At 39.8% G+C, this 26562-nt stretch overlaps 2 protein-coding genes across 2 annotated transcripts; one reads left to right on the top strand and one right to left on the bottom strand.

Moving 5' to 3' along the window:
- The first annotated feature begins 10213 nt into the window (after positions 1–10213).
- On the top strand, positions 10214–16159 carry LOC137278466 (adenosine receptor A2b-like). The gene is made up of 2 exons (XM_067810809.1): positions 10214–10973; positions 14512–16159. Exons 1-2 carry the CDS (start codon positions 10229–10231, stop codon positions 14751–14753), a joined length of 987 nt encoding a protein of 328 aa, XP_067666910.1. The 5' UTR covers positions 10214–10228; the 3' UTR covers positions 14754–16159.
- A 3702-nt stretch (positions 16160–19861) lies between these two features.
- On the bottom strand, positions 19862–25153 carry LOC137278242 (adenosine receptor A3-like). Its single transcript, XM_067810460.1, has 2 exons — positions 24403–25153; positions 19862–20103 (listed from the first exon to the last, which is right to left on the bottom strand). Exons 1-2 carry the CDS (start codon positions 25151–25153, stop codon positions 19862–19864), a joined length of 993 nt encoding a protein of 330 aa, XP_067666561.1.
- Between the last annotated feature and the right edge of the window lie 1409 nt (positions 25154–26562).

A 26562-nucleotide genomic window follows, 5' to 3' on the forward strand; every position in this document is an offset into this window, starting at 1 on the left:
GATATCGTTCTTGCGTAGTTTTCGCACAGGTTTATAAAACTTATTCACAGAGGTCTCACGGGTACTTTCTGGTACACCTTCTTAATATGCACTCGTCTCGACTGTCGTTATACAAAAGGACTGCATGAGAAAAAGGCTAGGTATGACTAGACATGTATACGTACCAGAATGGTAGAGAGATAATATTTCCTGCAGTGGCAAATAATGAATGAGTGAGTTGATATTCCACGTCACATCGGCAATATTTCAGCCATATCGTGACGAGAACATGTTCGATATTGAAATGAAATGTGCATACACCATAGAAACCTGTCGTCAAAGGACAATAAAACAACTAGAACATCACAGTTACAATTTAAAACTAGTGTGGAATGTTAACCCTAATATCACTATTTGGACAATACAATATAAATTACGGGCTATACATCACCAACAACCGAAAGTAGATCACCATACTAGGGCCCATGGTGACTTACAGTACATTTGCTTCCTGCATGGACCCTAGCTGGATTTACATTATCCCTTCAGCTGGTAGCAATTTAGGAAATCTAGCCATACATTAAAAAGACACATATTCTACGATTAAGAATGTGGAAAGTTTTAATTTACTTTGAATGTTTGTGGACTTACGGACCCTCTAAGGAAGACAATAATGCTGCAGTACTTTAACCGCCTTTGAGGATACAGCCACTAACAAGCATAGTTACGAATTTAAACTTCCAATAATAAAATATTTAAGTATTTAAAAGTCATTTAACAAATCTAATTCTTTTTAAAATGCAGTGATTAAATGAGAACTTATATTATTAAAAAGATCCTTAATAGTTCGGGATTTGAATAGTGGCAAATATCTGAAGCAAAAAGCGTGTAGCAGATGCATTGAAAAGAAATAGTTCTTGTGATTTAGAATCAAGTCTCTCGCACACAAAATTGAGCATAGGTTGTCATATGAAGAGTGTAGGCTACATACATGGCGTCAACCTTTCACGCATGCCTTTCTGAATCTCCTTCTCGCGACTCTTGACATATGCCAATATCAAACAAGATTCTCTAACAATGGCGCAAATGCTGGATGAAACTGAAGTCATATGGCTCCGGCATCCATCAGACAGGATAGCCACACCTTTGTCCCTCCTTTTTGCCTCTCACGTGTATAATACTCTAAAGTGGGGTGAGGTAGGATTGCTTGCTGACGCATTATTGTTCCTGTCCAATCGCTGTTCAGCCACCAGACCGGGAAGTTACTGAGGCAAATGAGACCAGTTTCTATGCGGGGGAGTAGGTATCGTATTCCTTCCTGTTGATACTATTACCGAACAGCTATAAATCTCAAAAATAATATGTATGAGCCGATGCGCCGTGTCTCTCGACTGGGCGGTGTAAAGATGTGACGTTACTTGGCAAACAGTGCGACCTAGTAAGAACGCCAAGCCAATACACAAAGACCTTATTAGAAAGCGAAAAAAGGATGAAGTTTTGTAAGACCAAATGGAAATATATAATCTATATGTTGGGCATAACACAATGAAGAATAAACCGTGTAGTCACTAAGTCACGACCATCAATGCTACAGTAAATTAGCACACTCAGAAATAGAGATGCTTTATGAATTAACCTGGGTTTTGACCACCTCTTCAACCTTGTTTTGAAAATCACGTGATGCCTGGACGACTTACACATTTCTATAGCATGTACGTAGTAGCGACAAAACCATCTCCACATCCATAAAAAATCTCTCCTAAAAGCAGAATCGATTGTACAGTTGTCATTATGTTAGAAATACGATTTGTTTCAGCAGGTTTAATGATTTCCGATGTTGTTTTTCAAAATGGATTCTGGTCTCGACAATCCAACATCGTTTATAGCCGTTGATAATTGATTTGGTACATTCTACTATAATTCAGAGAAAATTATCTTCTTTAGGGCGGGGCAGAGATCGACAAATGCAGATAGGATCTACGTTTCTAAGGGCGAGACAAAGATCGACAAATGTAGATGTCACCTACCTTTCTTAGGGCGGAGCAGAGATCGACAAATGTAGATGTCACCTACCTTTCTTAGGGCGGAGCAGAGATCGACAAATGTAGATGTCACCTACCTTTCTTAGGGCGGAGCAGAGATCGACAAATGTAGACGTGACCTACCTTTCTTCGGGTCTGAGCAGAGATCTACAAATATAGATGTGCCCTACGTTTCTGAGGGCGGGGCGGAGATCACCAATAGCTCATAAAGGTTTTCCGTCATACATCATTTCTTCACCCGGTGGATCAATGAACTTCTCTTGAAAAAGTCATGTGACATTTCCTTAATTTAATAAATACAAATTACGTCCACTGTATACCTCTTCCCGTGAAGATCCAGGTTAGAATTGATCTTCAGCATCCTGTGCTTGTCGTAAGAGGCGACTAATGGAAGCTGGTGGTCAGACTCACTGACTTGGTTCACATATGCCATCATATTAACAATTGCATAGATGGAGGCTGTTGACCACCAGATTGTTTAGTCCAGACTCGATTATTTACAGATGGAATATTACTGAGACACAGTCCCTTACTTTATATTTTAGCAGTGTCTGAATATTTTAGGAACAGTGTGGCCGATGTGACTACAAGTCTTAAGTCTCTCAGGTATTTCTCACTTCGGTGAAGCCGGCGTAAAGCAAAATTTACTTACTCAGTCTACCTCTTCCTGTGTCTTTTAAGAAGTGAAATCTGAAGGAACTGTTTTATTCTTTACAAATGTAGATTACTATTGCCTGCTGGAGTTAATGTCGACTCTGACTGAACACCGCGCTCATGGTGTCTCTAATCATGTAATAATATAGATACAATGTACCTGTTTTGCTTCAGTGTCCTCCTGTATATTATTGTATATTCAAGATTGAAGGAATACGTAAGAATTGTGGGGGTAATTTGTGGTAATTAACGATGCACTGATAAAATAATTAGAACCTTTTCAGGGGAGGTAAATGTGTATGGTCTATGAAAGAAATTTGGTCAGGTCACCCATGCACTGGATTATCCACAATTAATATGAGGAACATCTGTTCCGCTGTTCTTTACAATGTGTTTGTGTAAAATACATAGAGAACAAAGAGCAAAACTGGCACTTTAAATTCTTATATTCCTGTAACATAAGTAAATAGGTGTGTTTGTGACAGAACAAACCTACAAAAATATCTTTCAACCAGGGCTGAGATTCAACAAACATGTACATACACATAAACGCTCAATGTCTTTCTAATACATGAAAATACAATGTATGAAAATACGCGCATATGGATGCACCGCGTGTAATTTATCTAATAAATATCTGAAATTCATTTTTAACTTTTTCCAACAAAACCTTTCTGCTCTTTGATTTAGAATGAATACCGTCCGATTTTAGAATGTCCCGTAAATCAGCTAGAGAGGCATTTGCTCAGGGTCAACCTGTGTATACGGCTGATCGCGTATTTCTATCACGATCATGGCCCTTTGGCCTGTCTTGCCTCTGCTAGTTCTTCCTTCCAATACTCAAGGCGCCTTTTGCAGTAAGGCTGCTTTTCTCTAGCTAAGTGACTGTTGTCTTCCATTCTCTTCCAACTGGTCAGCGCGTCAACCGTGGCATCCCATTTCTGAGATTTTTCTCTGCTGAATCTTTTTTATTTCATGATTTGTCTTCTCCACAACTTGGTAGCTGAATGGCTTAAGGGATCCAAACCTGTCAATCATGTTGGGAACGTGGTAGACCATGCAGTGTATGTAGGGAGTAATGTTCCTTTTCTGATGGCCGTCAGAATGAGGAGCCAAGGAGAGAAAAGTCTCGATCCAGGATTTGGCAGCATCAAACACTGCACGGCCAGATATGCATGCATCGTTAGACGTGATGAGGTCATGGTATTCGCCAAACATCGTCCATAGTGAACATATTGTAGGTTCAGTCTCGGGGCCAAGGATCCCATGAAGTCGTCCTGGTAGTTTAGCAAGGAGTGTCTTCTTGTCACGACCTGAGAGGGTTGTCCATTTTAGTATTTTGGAGTCCTTGTCCACCCACACCTTGAATGGTATCCCACAGCTAGAGATGCAGTGTATTAGGTCATCTAGGGTCTTGGGTTTCTTTAGAAAACTAGAGACTCGTCTAGCCTTTTTGCCTCATTGATCAGATTTCTTTCAAGAACATCAGTTACCCTGAGAAGACGATGGAGCTCATCAATGACGTAATTCGCCACTGGAATGTCCAGCAGTGGGTAATGGGGACCGCCATACATCATTTTGTCCGCATGTTCCTGAATCGTTTGAAGAATCCTCTTCATTTCTCCCTGAGAGTAATATTCCATTGCAAAAGATGTGTCGTTCCTGTCATCCTTGTGCACGAGGCATAAAGGACATGCATAATGTCCTGTTGCGCTTCCTAAGCCCAACATGGTCAGTATCATTTTCATGTCAGAACAAAACACAACGCCTGTTGCAATAGAATGTTTCACCAACATAAATACATCCAGCTTTAATCACATCGTTTATCTCTTCCATCAGTGGCTGAAGACTTGCTTTGAGAGCACCATAATCCTCTTTACAGCTCACAATAGCTAATGTGCTCAGAGTTAATGAGGCTACTGTTTCTTCACTGCCCACTAGCTGAAACGATACAACAACAAAGTTTGTTACCCTACTCAGCTGAACCGTGACTCGCTTCAGATTAGGATCGCCTTTCAGCTTCTGTGCCACCTTCTTCTGCAGTTCATGTTTGAAGCTCAGCATGGGACCTGGCACATTCCCTGGAATTCGCTTCACATCTGTGGAAGATGCCATGTCATTCTTCACGTTGATAACGGAATGAGATCTTGGAAGTGTTGGAAACAACTGGGCAATTTCGTGATACCAGAGACCATATAATAGATATTATATGGTCTCTGGTGATACGCTGATGAACTCACTCCAAACCTGTGCAGCACAACAACTAAGGAACGAAGGGTCTCCTTCTCAGGTTCTGCTAGCTTGGAGTAGCTACGTTTGCCATACGAAATGTTGATATCGGCAGCATTACCATTCGCCAATGTTAGTCGTTTGGGTGTTAACCCATAATCTTTCAGAAACTTCGGTGTTTTCTCAGACTTCCCTCGAATGTGTGTGAGTCGTCGTCTAGACTGTCGCTTGGTGAGACTATCACTATCAGCTGGAGTGTTTATAGTGTCTTCAACTAAACAGCACCATATTTCCTCACACTGAGCTTCTACTTCCACTCTGTTCGAATCAAACTGTGACACACGTTCACAATTATTCATTTCCGATGATTCAAACAACTCCCTTTCAAATGCGGCCATTGTGTATATGTCTTTCTCACATTTGATTTTCTGTTTCCCTCCATTCATTTTCTTCAATTTGCGACACACAATGCCACATTGGGTAGCTAGCCTGTTCTCTATTCTATCATTTTGGTGAATTTTGATGTAAGTAAGCTGAGAACTTGAAGCTGTCCTTGAACTTATTCAGTTGTAAGTTACTCGGGTTGTCTGACATTTTGGATATTTCAAGAATGTAAAAATATTACGATAATCACAAATAAACAAACAACTCAACACAGTGAATGTTCAAAACATTGTACATATACCGCAATGATTTTTGTTGAACGATGGATCTGGTCGGTCATGTCCCGTAAGTCCGACCTTTGGATGCGTGTAAAAACAAACTGGTCGGTCATGTCCCGTAAGTCCGACCTTTGGATGCGTGTAAAAACAAACTGGTCGGTCATGTCCCGTAAGTCCGACCTTTGGATGCGTGTAAAAACAAAAACAAACTGGTCGGTCATGTCCCGTAAGTCCGACCTTTGGATGCGTGTAAAAACAAACTGGTCGGTCATGTCCCGTAAGTCCGACCTTTGGATGCGTGTAAAAACAAACTGGTCGGTCATGTCCCGTAAGTCCGACCTTTGGATGCATGTAAAAACAAAAACAAACTGGTCGGTCATGTCCCGTAAGTCCGACCTTTGGATGCGTGTAAAAACAAACTGGTCGATTATGTCCCGTAAGTCCGACCTTTGGATGCGTGTAAAAACAAACTGGTCGGTCATGTCCCGTAAGTCCGACCTTTGGATGCGTGTAAAAACAAACTGGTCGGTTATGTCCCGTAAGTCCGACCTTTGGATGCGTGTAAAAACAAACTGGTCGGTCATGTCCCGCAAGTCCGACCTTTGGATGCGTGTAAAAACAAACTGGTCGGTCATGTCCCGTAAGTCCGACCTTTGGATGCGTGTAAAAACAAACTGGTCGGTTATGTCCCGTAAGTCCGACCATTGGATGCGTGTAAAAACAAACTGGTCGGTCATGTCCCGTAAGTCCGACCTTTGGATGCGTGTAAAAACAAACTGGTCGGTCATGTCCCGTAAGTCCGACCTTTGGATGCGTGTAAAAACAAACTGGTCGGTTATGTCCCGTAAGTCCGACCATTGGATGCGTGTAAAAACAAACTGGTCGGTCATGTCCCGTAAGTCCGACCATTGGATGCGTGTAAAAACAAACTGGTTGATTATGTCCCGTAAGTCCGACCTTTGGATGCGTGTAAAAACAAACTGGTCGGTCTGGAGGGTAGCTCTGTACCCCATTCTCAATCACCTGATGAAGGAGTAAGCATTAACTCCGAAACGTTGTGTTCTCATATAAAGAAGTTGATATCCACAAAAATCTTCATTCTTATGTATTTCACTTCTAAATGCCCTTCAAAGACTTGATACGACTAGTTCTAGACAATAGGCAGTCAATTCAAGGAGGTGGTCGCCATCAACTTCAATCGCTGACAGATTGTTGTATTTTGATACACACACAAATTATACATTAAACTATCCAGTGTATCCAGTAATCTTCATATTATATGATATACCGTCGAAATATTTACCTGTACTTCGTTGTGCACAGGTCCGTGGTTGTGGTCGCTAGGTAATTTCGAAATGATGTCGTTCACTGTAGAGACTGTTGATCTGCAGTCTTTTTAATGCATCTCCACGAGATCCATTCTTTTCTTTGTTTCTTGTTCACACTGTACATATAACCATTTGCACAAAGGTATCTTAGTTTAGTTGTGCATTTGCCATAACGGAGTTGTGGGAATATGATGAAAACTGTCATTTCCAACATTCTTATGGCATGCCAGTTCATGTAAGAAATTGAATAACTCACTAGTAAGCAACATAATCAATGTCACACTCTCGCACACATGCCATGTTTCGTTTCCTGGGTGAACACATTTCACGTTTTGTAGAATACAAGTGTCATAATCCCTTTAAACAACACTGTTGTCACAACCCAAACATCAAAAGGTTTTTACCTCGACCCAAAGGTCGAACTTACGGGACTACCCCATCTGGCCCAAAGTGAAAGTTCGTGTGCGAGCCTGAAACTGTCTCCACAGGGATGCTTATCTTGGTGATTTGGCCGTAATGCACGGTGTACTTGGTCCTTTGTCTCAGGCAGGGTTTATCCCTGACCGGAAACATAACGCATGTGCCTTCTCGGTGTTTGTCAATGTTATACCACCAGTAGGGAGAAGACACAAATGTTCTAACTCTTCTCTACCTAGAAGAGTTTCACTGTCAGTCCAAAACAAGGTCAGAAACACGTTTAAATGACAAGGGACCGAAAACAAGGGACTGCTCAATGGGATAATCTTGCCACTTGACAACATATTCTGTACCCTGAACAGAGGGGAAAATATGTATTAACACACGCTCATTATATATTTACATGATGTTTTTCAAAAGTAGGTTCGCCCTGTTCAAAGTAAAACCAACACTACACAATGCGGATTGATTCTAAAGTATCTTAGATAGATCTGTAACTGTATTTATAATTAACCAACCGACAAACAATGAACGAACTTAAGACACATACCGCAGTTAATCCTGCTATTCACGTACTTAAGTACTAGTATTTACTTTTCCATTTTGTTTTCTTGTGGTGGTGATGTTTCATTTAAACATTAAGAAAACAGCACATTGTTAGTTTAAACATTTTCTGTGTTTTCAGAGCAACAACTTTGATTGTGTTTAACGAGGACAATCTATCCGTAGATGTGTTTTGCTTTAAATAAGATCCTATTGTTGTAATCCATTTGATGACTTGAAGGTTATGTAATGCTTGATGTTTCAGCAGCATTAATCCGGGTACAAGCTGGCCATAAGTAATTGTAAAGGCACGTAACAGTAATCAATGACATGACATTGTGTATATCCTCGTAAGAAGCATAAGAACAAATTGGATACTTTGATACCCGAATTTGTATGTACAAAGTACAGTATTTAATATCTTGCTGTGGGGGTGCTCTTTTACAGACAGGGGGACATGTGATAAGACTAAGTTGTGAAGCTACGTAATGATGTATCTAATTTGGTTCTTTCGACAGACTGTGTGAAAGTAGCCCAAAATGCATGATTACCGTGTGTACTTGACTTTCATTGCACATGCATGGTCATGTTTTTGTAATGCAAGAGTACGGGGTATTCAGGTATGACAAAATTATGTAAAATATATCATTTAAAAGAACAGATAAATGTGAATACGAGAAAAAGCTACGTAATATTGTACTATAATTGAAAATATGGGTTTTAGAGAGGTTTTCTAAAAGTCCTTCTTTGTGATCTTAGAGGACACGCTTCGTTGAACACAACCCCATTGGAGGCCTAGTGGTCATGATTCCTGCACATGGGCTACTTCGAGTATATACGGATATGAAAACATATGCGCTTAGTACTTACTGAACATAAAGAGTGTAGTAACAGGTGCTACACAACAACTCAAGCTGTATAAAATGCATTAGAACAATACATGGTGGCACTACTTACATGAGTTTCCGATACCATTTCTGACCAAACATTGTTAAGTGCGCTTATAATGCCATCTCGTGGGAATACAAGGCATATAATACAAATGAGATGACGAATCAGATGCATCAACACCGGATCCCAAGAAGAACACTCGTCAGTACTGGTCGCAGACAGAGGTTAATGGCTGACTCCCATCACTGATGCTATGGAGAGACATATCATGGAACCGATACGTCATTGTGTCCAATATGTTCAATATGTCAACAATCACGGGATCTTTGTACCAAGGCGCATATACAGTGTAAACCTGATGTCATGTGAACTATTCAGGCAGCCAACATTGTGAAAGAAAAGACCTGAAAAGAATGTATAACTAAAGAAATTGAAGTCCGCAGTATTTAAGAGCTTCCAAAGAAACGTGATTACCAAATGTTCAGTTAACATAGAAGTGGTTTGTTCCGATCGCATCGTTGTGTCCAGTGCAACATTGCATCCTTATGAAATCAAGAACCGACTGAGAGCAGCTAGTTACATCCAATGTGCATCCTCTGCTTCTAGAGCATACAGCTGAGAAACTCTGGATGACATCCCATACAACCAAGGGAGGCGCTGGGGGTAACTTTGGTTGAAGTGTTCACTTAGCACGCTGTATGGCACGGGTTCTGTTCCTGACATGGATACATTGTTTGAAGTAGTTGCTGGTGTCCCTTGTCGTTATGTTGATAGCATAGGGTAACGGTTTGTGGTGGTTTTGAAGGTTTCCTATTGTTTTGTCCTGGATAACCACAGCGATACGAGTACTGCGCAGAATAATGCAATTTCGTACATGACATCCTGGTCCATTTCTTTATCTTTTCATATATATTGACTTCCGTTTGCCTCGTCTAGCGGATCAAATTCAAATGTTGTGTTAATGTCAATTACAATTAACTTTTTAACTAATCCAGTTTAACGTTCAATGTTCAGTTAGTTGTTTAATGCTAGTGAAGTGTTTTGATGAATTGTTCCAAGAAACATTTGTGATTTATTCAGGATGTGAACGGGAATTTCAAACTTCCAGACTGCAGAAAAATCAATTGCATTTACATAATCATTCGACATGGCCATTCATTCCTATACTGACAATCAGTACGGTATAATTGATATATAATTGATGTCGTAATGCGAGATATCGATTCACTCAATTATATTTATTTCTACAAGATTAATGATATTGTCAAAGCTGCTTTTATCAGGACCAATCTGGTGAAAGATATCGGTCTTCTGGGACGCTTATGTTCCTGCATAGTGGATTCATTTCATTGATATTTTCATGTTCAGATTCCATTAAAATCCCAACCAGATCATATTATAGCAAACCGGTCTGTTCCATGGATTTTCAGTGTATTGAATGAGTTATGAGTTAAGTATGTTCAAAGGCAAATCCATTCTTGCCATGGCTGATGCAAATATTACGTCAGGAGTCTTGTTTATGACGCTCAACGGCAAGGAGGTCACAATAGTTAGTTTTGGCATAAATATAGTTATATTCCTAGTGGGATTCCTTTCTCTATCTCTGAATGCTATTGTTTTGGACAGTTTGGTGAAGAGAACTGCTTTGGAGGCCACGGATCTGGTCATGTGCCATCTTGCCGTCACCGACATGCTGACAGGGGTCCTTGTCATTCACACAGTTGGGTACAACATCATCAACTTTCAAAATGCTACTGAATGTCTGATTCGTCTTGGCGTCGTTTTCACCTTTGTGTGTTGCTCTATCTATCATCTGGCCCTACTGACAGTGGACAGGTTCGTAAAGATTGTCTTCCCCTACCGTTACCAGGATGTCATCTCCAGGAAGTCCGTGTCCATCATGTCGGCTGCCATCTGGGTCTTCTCCGTCAACTTCGGTCTCATCCCGGCATACGGATGGAGGGATACACCAGGACCTTCCGAACCTGCATGTTCTCTGCTTGGAGTCTTAACGACTGGATACATACAGGTGGGACTGTTTGTCAACTTCTTTCCACTTCTTGTGATTTGTATCCTCTACATGAAGATATTTCTGGTCGCCCGGAGACATTCCCGCGCGATCGCGGCTACTGACGTCTCCGGGAACGGCAACTCTGGGAGCAGCATGAAGTTTACCAAAACAGTGGTCATCCTGATAGGAGCCTACATCATCTCGTTTTCACCTCTAGGTAAGACACATGGTTTTCACTCATATCCATATCTCCCTTGCTTTAGATGATTGAAAATGGATCATCCCCAGAGACAGCTTCATTTCAACAAAACCTATTTGATTGCGACTTGAACAGGTCATATAAACAACATGTTACGTTTTACATCATCTTGTTTTAGCATCCAGTGAGCTCTGTCATTAAAGACACCAGGACTCGCAGGCACAACAGTACAACATCATTAGTGTTCTGTCATGTTTTATAATCCGTCTTTGTCTAGTCTGGCCAATATGTCAACAGACATAGGGTCTATGTACCAACAGCGAGTATGTGAAAGGCACACATTAATATTGATGTCGACCAGCACTGAAAGAACAAGGATTATGATGTGCAGTAGAAGTTATTTTTGTCATTCGTTCCACTGAAGATGCCACAAAAGCAATGAAACTGGTGTTGAATAAAACGTTTTAAAACCCCTTTCCCATCTGGACATTTTCAACACATGATATTTGAAGGTTGCTGTATTAAGTAACTATCATATTTTGATATTATTATCTTTTTTTTGAAAACACTGGCATGTATTACTGTCTCTTTATTCGGGTGTATGCAGGCCATCGGCTCGAATTACAGTTATTTCATACAACCAACGAATGGTTTGTATGTAGCACATTCGCATAAAATAGATACATAGCATGATTTCATAGCACAATGAAATTATCTAAAACATCAAAGTTTTAACTTTATACAATGATGGATAACGTATTTGAGAGGCACTTAGAAGTTGGAGCAGTAATGTGGAATACCAATATATGGATGAACATATTCTTTTTACTGTTAGCCAAAAAAGCTGTGTATCCTTCCCTTTCAGAGCATCTGTGATAAACACACGCAAAGGCAAGTCAGTTATTTATCTTAAAAAGTAAGAAACGTATTTTTGCAAGTCAGAGTTGTGAATTTGCATCAGATATTATTACTGACAATGGCTCGTCCATTTTGAAATGTCCTCCCCATGACTACCATGGCATCTTTTGAAGGCCTTGAATGTTGCAGGCTTGACTAACCAACTTCCGAGTAAATGTTCTCAGCGCTCGTAGATGCCATCGTAGAAATTATTCAACCTCAAAGACAGTAGATGCTGGAATACTGCAAGACTTGAATGTAAACTTGACTCGTGTACCATCATTCAGTGGTTTTACATATTTAAAAAAAGAGAGAAAACACAAAGGTGATTTTGTGAATAGTTGACTCATGTAGTCTCGGCAAGAACAAGACAAATAAACTAATTCTTCTTCAAAGGTCATCTTTGTGTGATTGTAATTACAAACATCTTCAGTGCCAAAACGAGGCAATTTTAACTGGTACCCTTGTTTAACAAGTCTTTGAAGACATATTCGACAAGACTTCACCAAGAAAAGATGAAAATAAAATATACGCGCAAGAAAGCAGAAACGCTCGCTGTATCACTTTAAAAAGGCAAACGTCGGAGGTTTATGTTGTTATTCGTTTTTGCCTGGAAAAGAGGAAATCATCAAGCAACGAGTGAGTGACGCAAATCGGAATATCACCATAGGCCACCTTGAAGGAGGCGAGTCGCAGTCAACAGGTGCTAGACATTTCAACGTTCAGCAGAACAAATTCCGCTCAAAATCGCAGAAGTGGCCATGAAAGAGTCAACACAAAACCAAAGGACAGCTCAATCCATCCTCTTGCCCTAGCTGTGAAGACTGAAAAACGCACTGCTGGTTTGAGAAGAAGTCTGTCACGAATCGATTGCCAGCTATCGGCCCTGTTTTAGGAGACCTCCATAGGCGCAGTCGTTTGCGGGGGTGTCGTAGAGTCTGGAACCTTATAAACTGGAGGAGAGTCTGGATAAGTGATGAATCACGATTTCGTCTTCACCGCTTGCATTCCAAGCTGTGTGTTGTGTTATACGTTTGTATTCCAAATAAGACAACAATATAGTTGAATGATAAGATTACCCCCATTTGTGAACGTGAGTCCTGCCCCAGGACTTACGTCCATAAAAATAATACGTTACTATATTTCTGTTCACCCAGCACGAAACTGGTTCCCGTCAGTAAGCCATGTAAGTCATTCTGGTGCCTAACAGGCATCGTGATTTACTTGGGTAAATAGCAATACACAGATTGTTTGGACGATGTGATAATTTGTGCATGGAGAAATGGACATGATTAATGAACGATTATGAATCTAATTTTATACAGATTACGATAAAGGTTTCACCAGAGAGGATTCGGGTGATCCTGGCACACACAGCCAGAGTGGTAAGAATTACCATGAGCTCAGGGTTTTCGCCCCCTCTGCGCGCAGCCCAGACAGCGAATGGGACTTCTACCAGGAAACGCTGCCTAATCGAAACCAAAAACCTTCATGGGGATATGAAGGCACCCAACACTGCAACCTTCTGCATAACCCGAGTGTCAGATGGGCTGTGCTCATTTTGGGGAACACGGGCATTCTCCTGATCTGCGCCATGAGACGAGGAGGGTGCCAAACCATGGGCATCAAGAATAATTGGGACTCTGACGACCGTGTACTTGGAATGCAAGCGAGACATTTCAAATGTAAGGTCTTTAGCATGCTTTCCCTGAATCACATTGCTGTGAAAAGAGATAGAAAATTCAATAACCTACGTCATTTATCAAGGACAAAGTGAGGACTGTTGACAGGAATTAATCTGAGCATGTATAGGGGCCTATTCCAAAGACGATTAACAGATCTTTTTCCGTGACGCCCAGGACATGTTCGGGGTTGTGCCATGGATGGACCTTGGAGCCACAGGCATGGCGAAGATAATAGTAGAAGCAACGAGCCATGCCATCATGTCATTTAAGATATGCTGTTTTGGCCAAAGACGGGCATCCAGTGACAATAGTATTATCATTCGTATAATATTTCTACAAATCCCTGAAGTCTGAAAATGTTATTTATGTTGTTTACGTTTTCTTTCATTAATTAATGACTGAAGTACTATGTGACTTTTATACATTAACTCACTCACACACTATATTGGAAATCGTCAGTTATCAATATTAGTTTCGGGGTTTTTTTTAATTTGTGACCGGTTTGAAGCACATGGACCTAAAAAGAGAAAGTCTGATCAGATTGTTCACGATTCAAATAAGCAACCGTATTCATCACCGTCAGTCTCAACGTTTGGTGTTGTTGCTGATACATCCGGGGCATCTCGGAGCATGTGGATTTCGTCTTTACAGAAGTATAATTCTCAAAAATGACAGTTTTGTATTTAGAGTTAACTCATAAAGTGCTTGCTTTGACTGTATTGTGTACTACAGATATTTTTGTTGCAGCTCTGATTGTCAGCATTTTAATTCTATCGTTGGAATACTACAGGTGATTCTATTGCAGCTTTGATACCATTTTGTTCTAACATTGGAATACTACAGATGAATCTGTTGCAGCTTTGATATCATCTCGTTCAAACGCTGAAATACTACAGATGATTCTGTTGCAGCTCAAATTGATGGCATGTTTGTTCTAACGTTGGAATACTTCAGATGACTATTTTTTCTTGCAGCTATGATAGCCTTGACGTACACGTTTGGAGGATTCCACGAAATGTCTGCTACAGATGTTGGTGATTACATCGTTTACGCCAGCGTCTTGACGTTCGCCAACTCCCTCGTCAACCCCATCATCTACGCCTTCAAGCTGCCGCCAGTCAGGAGGAGACTACTCCGCTTCTTTGGCAAGGGAGACAACTCTTCAAATGCAACCACTAGTGGAACCGTGCAGACAGTTGTCGCCGATATGGATTAAATGCAATTGATATTTATTTCGAAACAAAACGACGGCGTGTAGAACGGAATGGACATTGCTACAGATTGTTGACTAATGTTTTCTTTACACGGTTTTAAAACTCAATATCTGAATTATATTACCACCTTTGGAGCAGTGATCAATTATCGTGCATTTATTCTGCGTATGACATACTCTCAGTTTATGCTTAATTGAAGTGAGCTGTCATTAACAACGTATAAGATAAATATATACACATGATCATGCACGTCTCAATTCAAGGATGATTTATAAAGTTTTATAGTTTGGTCCAACCACACCGCCATATCCCAGCATACTGGAAAGAACACGTGAAGCTCGTGCTTCACAAAGTATATCAAAAGCACATCCACGTGCTGCGAAGTTCCCTTAGGGGATGTATTTCATAACTGCACTATGTGCACTGCATATACAGACCATTCATTACTATCAAGTAAATAGTGACAGACTTTCGCTGAGTAAATGTATGTCCTGTCGCAACATCGGTACAAACTTGAACATTAACCACACGGTTATTCCCCGGTGTGTGAGAGACCACGAGGCTTATTCCTGGAGGACAAAGAAAGAGCAAGACCCAATCCAATAACCCCAAAACTGCGCCGGCACTGGAGGGAGTCTGAATGGGAGTCTGACTTTCAACCAATATCATCAGATAGTTGATTCTGACTTTCAGCCTCTATCATCAGGAATTGATTCAAACTTTCAACAACTATCATCAGATATTTGGTTCTGACTTCCAACCAATGTCATCAGATATTTGATTCTGGCTTTCAACCACTATCATCAGATATTTGATTCTGACTTTCAACCACTATCATCAGATATTTGATTCTGACTTTCAACCAATGTCATCAGACATTTGATTCTGGCTTTCAACCACTATCATCAGATATTTGATTCTGACTTTCCACCAGTATCATGTGGTATGTGTCGCGAATGACCAGATCTTCACAGATAGCTGAAGATATTAAAATCGGAATGTTCCGGGAGATTTGTTTCCAAATATTTGGTACTTGGTGAACTCGCCTGAAAATATATGGCAGTTTTAAATGTTAATACAACTGGTTATTAAATGTATAGTACATGTCAAAATGTGTACACGATTGTGAAATATGTGTGGAATATGTGTTGAAAGACGAGCACTTGTAATCTATACACAATGTTTAGTCAGTTTCACAGAGCATAATGACAAGGGCATGTCTGGTCAGTTTACACTGTACTACAAAGGCCCGCAGGGTTTGCTATTTTCTATATTGTGCCGTACAAATTCTGTATTCCATTCCTCGTATTACTATGTCTTAATAGGTCGGAATTTGATGAACAAATGCTATATATATTTCTGTCTCTGCTATATGGATACTTGAGACTTAATAAAATGATTACCTTTTCTTTGTATCTTTTTGTTCGAAATTTCCGTTGATGTCGGATATTGTTGCCTATTGAGTGAGTGGGTTGGGTTTACGCTGCTTTTAGCAATAGTCCATTGATAATTTATATTGTGCCCATCCCTGACGAACGAACGCTTTAACAACTAAGCAATCCAGCGCTCCTATTGCCTATCAAATATCCGTGGCAACAGGAACTACAGATCTTCCTGATTTAGACGTTCAACACGAACACTGTGTGTCAATACCGACTTTCAGTTATCCATTCATATAAATTTACCTCTCTTCTTCCTTTATGCCCTGTAAAAGTCGTATCGCCTGGTTGTGCTTTTGTGAAGGGGTATTCTGTTAACCGAGATTTAATTGTTTCGGGTAGGTGAGTGGTTTTTTAGTTTTACGCCCTTTTAGAAACACTCCATCAATATCACGGAGGCGGACACCGGAAATGGGCTTCACACATTGTATCCATGTAAGGAATCGAACCAGGGACTTTGAATTCAGCGTGACAAGCGAATGCTCGTGCCACTAGGCCACATCACCGCCCCTCAATTGTTTTAATTTAAAAATACGACAAATAACGACGCTTATGCTTCGTGTTTGTGATAAGAAATACAGAGAACTGTTTTAAACGCTAAACCATATATTTACATGAAATACGCAGCCCCTGTAAACCGGAGCACCTTACATCACAAAACTAAGCTTGACGCTCCCGTCACGGGCTAAGTGTAATGTGGAGTGCGACTCTGGACTGGTTTCATACGATTTGGTTGATTTGGCAACTCTCGACAATATTCCAGATGTATGGCGGCAGTTTGTAAATAATCCACTCTGGACCATACAACCAGTGATCAACAGCATGAGTATAGGTCTATGTGATTGCGATCGGTCGTCTCTTACGGCAAGCATCGTTACAGACGACATAATCCGGATGTTCACAGGCTACTCGTCAACTGAAGACATTCTAACTCCGCTGGATCTGTTTAAATTGACAGATATGCTTGTACGCTGTTACTAAAAGGTAACAATTCTGTGTGAAGGCATGTGTTACGAATCAGACAAACCTTACTTCAGACTCTCATCTGCCTGTGTCAACTGCTGTGGCAACATTCCCGATTCATCAAAGGGAAACCGTACTTGGAAAAAAGAATTCTACATTTCTCCCGTAGGACACGAACACAGTATCACGGTTTGGGAAGCAAAGAAGCCTCGTTCAGTGACAAGCAGGGCCGATGTCATCTTCTTTCCCTGCGTGTATCCAACGTAGGACCTCTCATTCACAAACCATCTCCAAATCAAACACTGCCTTAATCACTCGCATCTTGGATTTATATTTATTTCAGAAACAATAACAAAGTGTGCAGCGACCTACAACAGAAATGAACAAGATTAAGACGTTAGAGAAAATTCGATTAACGATTTGTCTAATCTCTCAACTGATGACCGTTCACTTCTTTGTTAGGCAGATATAAGATAAGCCAGGGTTCGGTGTTTGGAAACTATACTCTTCAAACAAAGTAGGGGAACTGTACTTTCAATGTACTATTGTCGAAATTGGGAGATATATGGGATTGAATTAATGATGATACAATAATAATGGATGTTTTGAGAATACATGTTCACATGGATTTCAGAGAAATCAAAGCTGTTCCTTCACCCATACCCCTGTCATCAGTGTGTGAATTGACCCTGAAAACCCTGACCATGCACAGATGCAGGAAAATTTCGGAAAAAATGGTCTACAGTGATTTGTCCACCTGCCTGAAAAGATGCATAATGACACCCCATGTACGTGTAGGAGGGTCCCACATTGTGCACATGCTTCCCATGCTTTGCGTGTAGCGGTAACGAGAAATGATGCTGCATACACAAGATGAATGTCATTGTGACGTTCCTCAATGGGTTTTCTTTCTACCAGACTTCAAAGTTAAGGTTCCTCTACATTTTGTGAAGAGTATATATTGGTAAGTACGTAAAAGGCAATTTTATACGTACACATATCAATACAATTTGAAACACCAAGTTAGAACAATAATATTTACAATTTTACACGTGGGCTATTAACATGCAATTTACAACAGAAATACTTTAAGCTATAAGCAAAGAAATAATTACTTCTACAATTCCATCATGGATAATTACAGGTTTTGATAAAGGCCAATATATTTTAAGTAAGGTGATATTCACTCAGTCACTCACTTCTAGGATTTATCTTTCTTTCAGAAACCATAACTATTTCAAAAAGTCCAAATGAATTAAATTCAAACGTTATCATTTCAGAGAAATTTCGATTATCGAAATCAATATTCTCACAGCCAGAACAATAATATTTTTACTTTTGCGCGTGAACGATAACATTACAATCACAACTGAAACTCGGAAAGCTATAAACAACACAAAAAATACGTCTCCACAATCGTCGTACATATTTACGGGTTTTGATAAAGACCAATATATTTCGAGTAATGTATTGTGAGATACCAGTTCAAACGGGTACACCGATCTTTCAGTTTTACTTTTGATGATGTGATTCCCCTACACTGATAATTGGCTTGAAATCATTGTATGGGGTACGCAAATAACGGTTTGTCCAGAGCCGTCTTAGCTCCAGCATCTGCTTTTGAGTTACCTGCTAAACCTACATGACTTGGGCATCATGAGAGATGTCACATTGGCGAGATGAAAAACAATGGTAAGCTTCTAAAATGTCGTGAATCATCGGATGACACAAGACAGTGCATATGATAAGATGACAGTGTTTTTTTCAATGGTTTTTAGTTCAATATGTTTCAAGTCTGCAATGATGACTTGGACCACAGCAGTACTATTGTCTTGAATTTTTGAGGAGACAGTCTTGGATCTAGGGACAGTAGCACTGGTAGCTGCCACCATACTTGGATAAATCTGTTAAAACGATCGGTGTGTGGTTGCATTCTTCCTGGAATACAAAAGGGTTTGTTCGGATATTCAAAGTGTGGTAAGATCTACCTCTGGATTCATCGTTTGTTTGGAAAGTTGTGATATCGGGGTAAATTTTAGCTGTACGGCTGAATTAACTGAATTGATGAATAATTGAATTGTTGAAGCGAGAGAATGTTGGGTTTTTCAGAAGTCCACATACAGAGTAGAAACAGAGACCATACAATATGGTCTCTGGTAGCGCTTTATCCCTGCAGCTGGTGGTGGATAAAAGCTGTTTCATTTCTTAATTGCTTCAGTGAGACTGTTCATGGTAGAGGTGTAAATATACTATGCCGACTTGAAGGGTGTCGTGATCTTGAAATAATTGGTCAGAATGGGGACCACACTTTCTCCAAGTTGGACATGATAGCTGAAGTACTTGTTCATTGACAATCGATGTTTTCATAAATGATTTTTGTTTTAAGTCTTTCCTTGATGCCTGTCAGTTTACCAGCATTTAGGCTGTTAGTTTCAGGTCGTCGGCGACAGGGCTGTCTGAGAGAATCAATGAAAGGTCATACTACAATGGAACAAGCATTACGGAAGGGCATCAACAAAACCTCTGACCCACCACGTCTAACACATATCGAGTGGTATTAAATCATATACTGTGGGCCAAAACGAGAAATGTACTTCAAATATTGGGTTTAAAACCTTTTTAAAAGAAAATGTTAGCCTAAAACCCGTGCCAGTGTTCATTTTCATTGCACACACAGTTCATATATTTAGACATAATATCGATTCATTTTAATCCACATCAGTGACAACAGTCTGTACGGTTCCACTAGTGGTTGAATTTAAAGAGTTGTCGCTCTTCCCGAGGAAACGGAGTAGTCTTCTCCTGACTGGTGGTAACTTGAAGGAGTAGATAATCGGGTTGACGAGGGAGTTGGCGAACGTCAGGACGCTAGCGTATACGATGTAGTCGCCAACTGCGAATGCAGACACGTCGTGAAATCCCCCGAAGGTGAACACCAAGGCTATCATAGCTGCAACAAACAAGCAGGTGTATTTCAACGTTAGATCCAAAATGATATCAAAACTGTAAGAGTCAAACAATCATGGGTATGCTAAGTTGCACTGAATGAAATACACAAGATTCTGGGACGTGATCTGCAGAACCACTGCCACGGTAGCTGATAAATGACTGTTACCTATTACATCAAAGCAGGATGATGTTACAATCTAAGGATACATTAAAAAAATTAAATGTTTCTTCAAAAGTTACGAGGGCGGTAGGACTTTATGTTTACTTTTTTTATTGTAAAAAAGTGAGGAGGGACGAACACATTTTTCATTTCATTTTACTTAGTTAATTATCTGCCCTTGGTTTTGTTACTTCTGGGAGACTGCTAGAGATTTCTACAGTGTTGGCGATAGTCGTATGTGCCCGAACTTTCGGGAAATGATTGAGTATATATATAAAGGCTAGTTGCCGTGTTGAGACGGGGACACATATGGACACATCACTGCAGTAGCGTCATAAATCGCTGCCAACGTTTGCTCTACATCAACCGCTGTCAGACCACTCGCTGTGTTACATTCTGCATGACTGTTTCTCTCTCGCACTAAAACTTTGGTGAGTTTGCTATATTATATTTTGTGACCCATCGCCTTAGAATTTCTCTCACTTGTATTGTATTTGAAATCGGTATTGTGAAATTAAACTTGTGGCTTTGGATACCTTGCTCTTTATTTATTTATTTATTTATTTATTTATTTATTTATTTATTTATTTATTTATTTATTTATTTATTTATCTCTCAGATATACAGCTGAGGAAGTTTAGCACGTGTTTATGAGTAGTGGATGCTGTCACAGTCGTTCTTACAGACACTCTTTCTTAAGAGGGGACAAATGGATTATCTGGATCCAAGTAAAAATTGTTTTTTAAATGGCAATAAAAAATTCTTACTGTTATATATTTGACAATTAAATGTTTTCCTGAGGTGTAAAGAGGAAGTTCACATGCCACGAAATGTTCCGGTTTTCTCAGCAACAGCACCGAACGTTGAGACTTACGGTGATGAATTCCGGTGATGCGGTTGCCCATTTAAATCTCGAAAATGCTTTTTGAACAGACTTTCTTCTAAATGTCCATGTGCTACAAACAGGTCACTAAAAGCTTTATGACATTAACTATCATACAAATGTGACACCATAATATGGGCAATAGGGGATTCATTATAACATGTCTCCTGAAATATTTACGATAGAGTGAATAGGTGAGATATCACTGACATATCATTAGACATTGGGAGAAAGCTGTACATTATGTAATCTTGAGTGAGTACGGTTTTGTACCGCTTTTAGCAATATTCCAACAATATCACGGCAGGTGACACCGGAAATGGGCTTCACACAAGTGGGGAATCGCACCCGGGTCATCGGTGTGACAAGCGCATGCTGTAACCACTGGGCTACACAACCGCCCCGTGTACACCTGATATGATATCCTCACATGATATCATATCATGCACATGCAAGACAAAATATATGAAACTATTGCAAATATATGAAAACTCGTAAATGCAAAAAGTGTCAATGCTGTGCTAAACATCCCTGCGTTGGTCACCGCTTTATACTCGTATACTAAACAGCAAAAGAAACATAAGTTTCGAAAAACTGAAATCTCATAAAAGTAAGCATACATATTTATGACTTCTATCTACAAACTTCAAAAATCCAGAGTTGAGTTTCTGTTGCTGCCCAGTATACATCTTTGCTTATGGTTTGGTTTTGCGTTTGCTTTTTAGGTACATATATTTGATATGTTAACATCATCGGTCCAAACAAAATTGTTGGGGGTGGTGAGTGAGTGAACATTAAGTTACTTCGGCAGTAGGGTGACAATTAGTTTTACGCTACTGTTGTTGCAATTCATGTAAACAGGTGTCGTTGTACTGTTTGATAATGGTGTGCATCGATTCTGATACGATAGATCGAAAAACGTAAGATTTCACATCTTGTTCTTGACTGCATGTCTCTCGTGCCAAAGTAAAATGAAGGTTCTGTGGGGGCATTACATCGATCATTACATCAATCGTCATTTGTTTCAGGAACTTCATGATAGCTGGAAATGTTTATGTTGTATACTTTGGAACTGTATCTATCTACCTATATCTTTATTTCTATCTTTGTGCCTTTGATGTACACACACTGCCACGCCTTCAGACAACAATGTTCAGAGTCTCTGCACTACACGTAAATGCACTACAATCTAAATGTCCAGCACTGAGATAAATAGCCCAAGATTATTAATTAAATAATGCCACTAATATCAAATTTTATTATTCTTTTTTAAAAAAAATGTCAAGTCAAAAAGACACCATTAGCGCCAATCTTCTCACATTTCGCCCTCTGCTTTCCTAGATGTCAATACCTATTGCAGTAAGCTGTCGTACATAGTGATATAGAGATATATAGATCCATGAAACAAGGTGATGTCACTTTTCGTGGTCATACGAATGGGTGACGATTGGCTTCGGAAAACAATCGTTTCATTCACGAGTGGTATATTCAGTTTGCTGAGTAACTGAATATACTAATCAGTGAGTATACAAAATACAATCGTGCATTTAAAATATTATTTACACCGCAGTCCCCTTATATCCAGGTTAGGCGAGTTTAGAGACAAATAGCGGATTTGACCATATATCAGATCACTCATTATCTTGCACCCTCGGTTGCATCTGGATCTAGCTCTCATCGACGATGATGTCTAGTAAGCACTATAAACAACTTTATGTATTTTTATTTCAGGGTCGACTTGCACTGAACAGTCTTAGTTACAAACGATCTAAGGCCTGTGCAGTCCATATAACTGCCGAAATCCAGTTGCACAAAGCAGATCTTAGTGCGATTGTGAGATTGTAAGTATTTGAGATCGCAATCTTAGCCAAGATCGAACTCTTCAACGTTGGAGGTGCGAATTTCACCAACGGTGGAGGTGCGAATTTCATAAACTCGACACCTGTCTACAGTTGTGTGCAAGTGCGCATAGAATTCTGCGCAAATGAAAAGTGATACTTGTCCATACACACAATCTATACCCCTCTCAGTCGCATCTTGCAGAATTTTTATGAAAAACATTCTCATAAATTCCCCAAAATACATTCATAAACATGGGTCGAGATTTAGTACGTTAATAACTATGCAATTTGAAACATCCAATATAGACAATATTTCTTTATGACATAACATCTAAATGTTTGAATTGGCAATGATTTACTATTAGTGAGACATTGTTTAACACGCACCTGTTCGGGGGATTTGTTAAGAGTAAAATCACAAATATATCCCACACGTATTGGTTTTGTTACAATACGAAAATGTGATTTGGCTACGGAAGTGTTGTGGATAATGCATGTCAGGGTAATATGCATAACAGGTAACATTTCGTGAATATAGTATGTGTTGTTAAATATTTCTTCACAGTATGTTAATCATTTAACTCTGTTTGAATGTTATTTTGAATGAATTAATTTTTCACATTGTAAAATTGCTTTTTTTGCATAAATTCCAAATGCCTCCGCAAGCGTATTTTCTTGTTTGATGGATATTTGTAGCAGATTTAAAATGCATCACCTGAAACCCTCGACCGATTCAATTTTAGGTTTAAGTAATAGAAAGAAAAATGCTTTTACACGTTATCTGATTGCCAATTATTATAATCAAAAACTTAGACAAAGTCGCGGACTCTACGGAAGCATACGGCATACTATGGCAAGGGAAGCCACTCTCAATTTGTGCATAAACTAAGATTAGCAGACCTTGAGTTATTGGAAAGGTCAAGCCATTTCCTATTGCTTGCAGAGATCTATTGTTACTGTCCTTTCCTTGATTAGCATAAAAGTATGTTCTTCCAACCCTGAATCGTACTGATAGTACTTGATGATATGGAGTCGATAGTTATCTCAATACGTATAGTTAATTATTTGTGCGAAACAGACCTTGACGTGAACGCCTTTTCATCACAAACCACATTGACCCTAGCTCCTTACAGTTGGTCCGGGCCAATTGCAAGTTTCGATTGTAGCTTACAATGATCTTAACCGCTTTGTGCAAGTGGATGGCGATTGTTCTTAACGACTTTCAATAATTGCACCTCTAAGATGGCTCAGCGCAAGTTGACCCAGAAAATTGTGTGAATATAATAAGCTATGTGAGTCCAATACCTTCATCCAGTTAAGGTTTGCTGAATTGAATATCACCTCGATGGGTTCATTCATTTTCAGAAAACTATCTTAGCGGCGCAAAGAACATAAGTCAAAAACCACGTGTCTTACCTAGAGGTGAAAACGAGATGATGTAGGCTCCTATCAGGATGACCACTGTTTTAGTGAACTTCATGCTGCTCCCAGAGTTACTGTTTCCCGAGATGTCAGTAGCCGCGATCGCGCGGGAATGTCTCCGGACGACCAGAAATATCTTCATGTAGAGGATACAAATCAGAACAAACGGCAAGTAGATTATCGACAGTCCCATCTGTATGTAACCTGCCGTTAAGACTCCTAGCAGAGAACATGCAGGTTCGGAAGGTTCTGGTGTATGTCTCCAGCCGTATGCCGGGATGAGACCGAGGTTGACGGAGAAGACCCAGATGGCAGCCGATATGATAGACACGGACTTCCTGGAGATGATATCCTGGTAACGGTAGGGGAAGACAATCTTTACGAACCTGTCCACTGTCAGGAGGGCCAGATGATTGACGGAGCAACACACGAAGGTGAAGACGACACCAAGACGCATCAGACATTCTGTGAAGTTCTGAAAGTTGATCAAGTTGTATCCGACTGTGTGAATGACAAGGACCCCTGTCAGCATGTCGGTGACGGCAAGATGGCACATCACCAGATCCGTGGCCTCCAGACTCGTCCTTCTCACCACGGTATCCAGGACATAGGCGTTCGAAACCAGGGTAAGAATTCCAATCAGTAAGATAACGCCGTTTATTGCAAGTAGAGGTGCAGTTACCTCGTATCCATTCAAGCTTGTAAATAAGACTAGCGATGAAGTTGCTTCAGTGTTGTTCGCCATGACACTGGGACGTCCACACTAGCGCTATCTCCTTTGTCAGCCGATCTGGACTTTACTGTCGGATTATACTATAGTACCATTACACTCAAGCGTATAAAAACTATGATCAATGAAACCACTAACGGACATCAATACATAGTGTTTCAGTTCACAAGGTAGACTTTACCTGTGACCTTTGAAAATCAACTGATTACTGGAAACAAATAGCTATTCTGGTCATCAGTGACATTTTACCAATTTGCAAACTGCAATCAACGTGAAAGAAATAATCATGAGATATCGCGTAGCGATTGTATCACAGATTCATATGTGCAGTGCATGGTACTCGGCTGAGTCAGTCGTCATGGCCGCCGATTTCCGTTCTGCAAAAGTACGTCTAGAGGGTAGGCCAAACAATAGGTCAAACAGTTTTGTTTTACTATTGTCCTGCAAGCTGTAAATTGATATTGGCTATTGACCAGTCAGAGTTCAAATCATCAAATCCGTGTATGGAATGAAAATGTATTAACCCCTTGGTTTCTGATCGCGCACTCTCTCATACAACACTACCTGAAAGCTCGTTATTCTTAAAGAATTTACATGATTTGGGTTTGAGAGGTCGTTTTCTTTGGTTTATGTCACCTTAGTTTTTAACAGACAGACAATTTCAAGAAAGAATGAGTTAACAATGTCTTGTCATTATAATCAGGATCAGTGCCTTCTACAAAAAACTATCATATCTGTAACACTGTTTAGAACGTTTGAACCTTTAGAAGGTTTTTACTGATACAGCAGATGGATTACTTTTCGTGGATGATGTTAATGCTTCTTGTCGTGGTACAATATGCATACAACAGAAAGGCAGTTACAAATCTGTCTCAATAACATCATAAATTGTGACTTGAAAGCAGCACTAAATGTTCTAAATCAAAAACGTATTGTTTACATTCTGCTGGATATATAAAGTACATAACGACCCATGGGTATTTTAAAATGTCACTTCCATCAAAGTTGTAAGAAAGAGCAAGTTTTGAGGTCTTATTTTGTATTGTGATCTTTCCGAACTTCTAATGTTGACAGTCTTTATGTTGAAGCTAGTGAACTAGTTTAAAAACAACGCCGTATAAAATAATTCGTACAATTGCCACAAGATTATTTTCAACCCAGCGTACAACTGTGTTTGTATACTTTCTTGGAATGCGAAATATCTGAAGAACAAGCTGTATTGTGGAATGGGTATTCTACAATGGACCATATGTATATCATTATCATCTTTCGGAACTGCTAAAAAGTAGAGGAACATAAAAATTATGCTTTCATTGATTTCCAAAAAGCATTTGATTCTGTCTGGTAGTTGGGACTTTGGCAAAGATTGATATTACACAACTTAACCGGGAAAATTACATCTGGTGTATCATGCGGTAGAAGTA

The sequence above is a fragment of the Haliotis asinina genome, chromosome 3 (genome assembly GCF_037392515.1).
Source record: "Haliotis asinina isolate JCU_RB_2024 chromosome 3, JCU_Hal_asi_v2, whole genome shotgun sequence".
NCBI lineage: Eukaryota > Metazoa > Mollusca > Gastropoda > Lepetellida > Haliotidae > Haliotis > Haliotis asinina.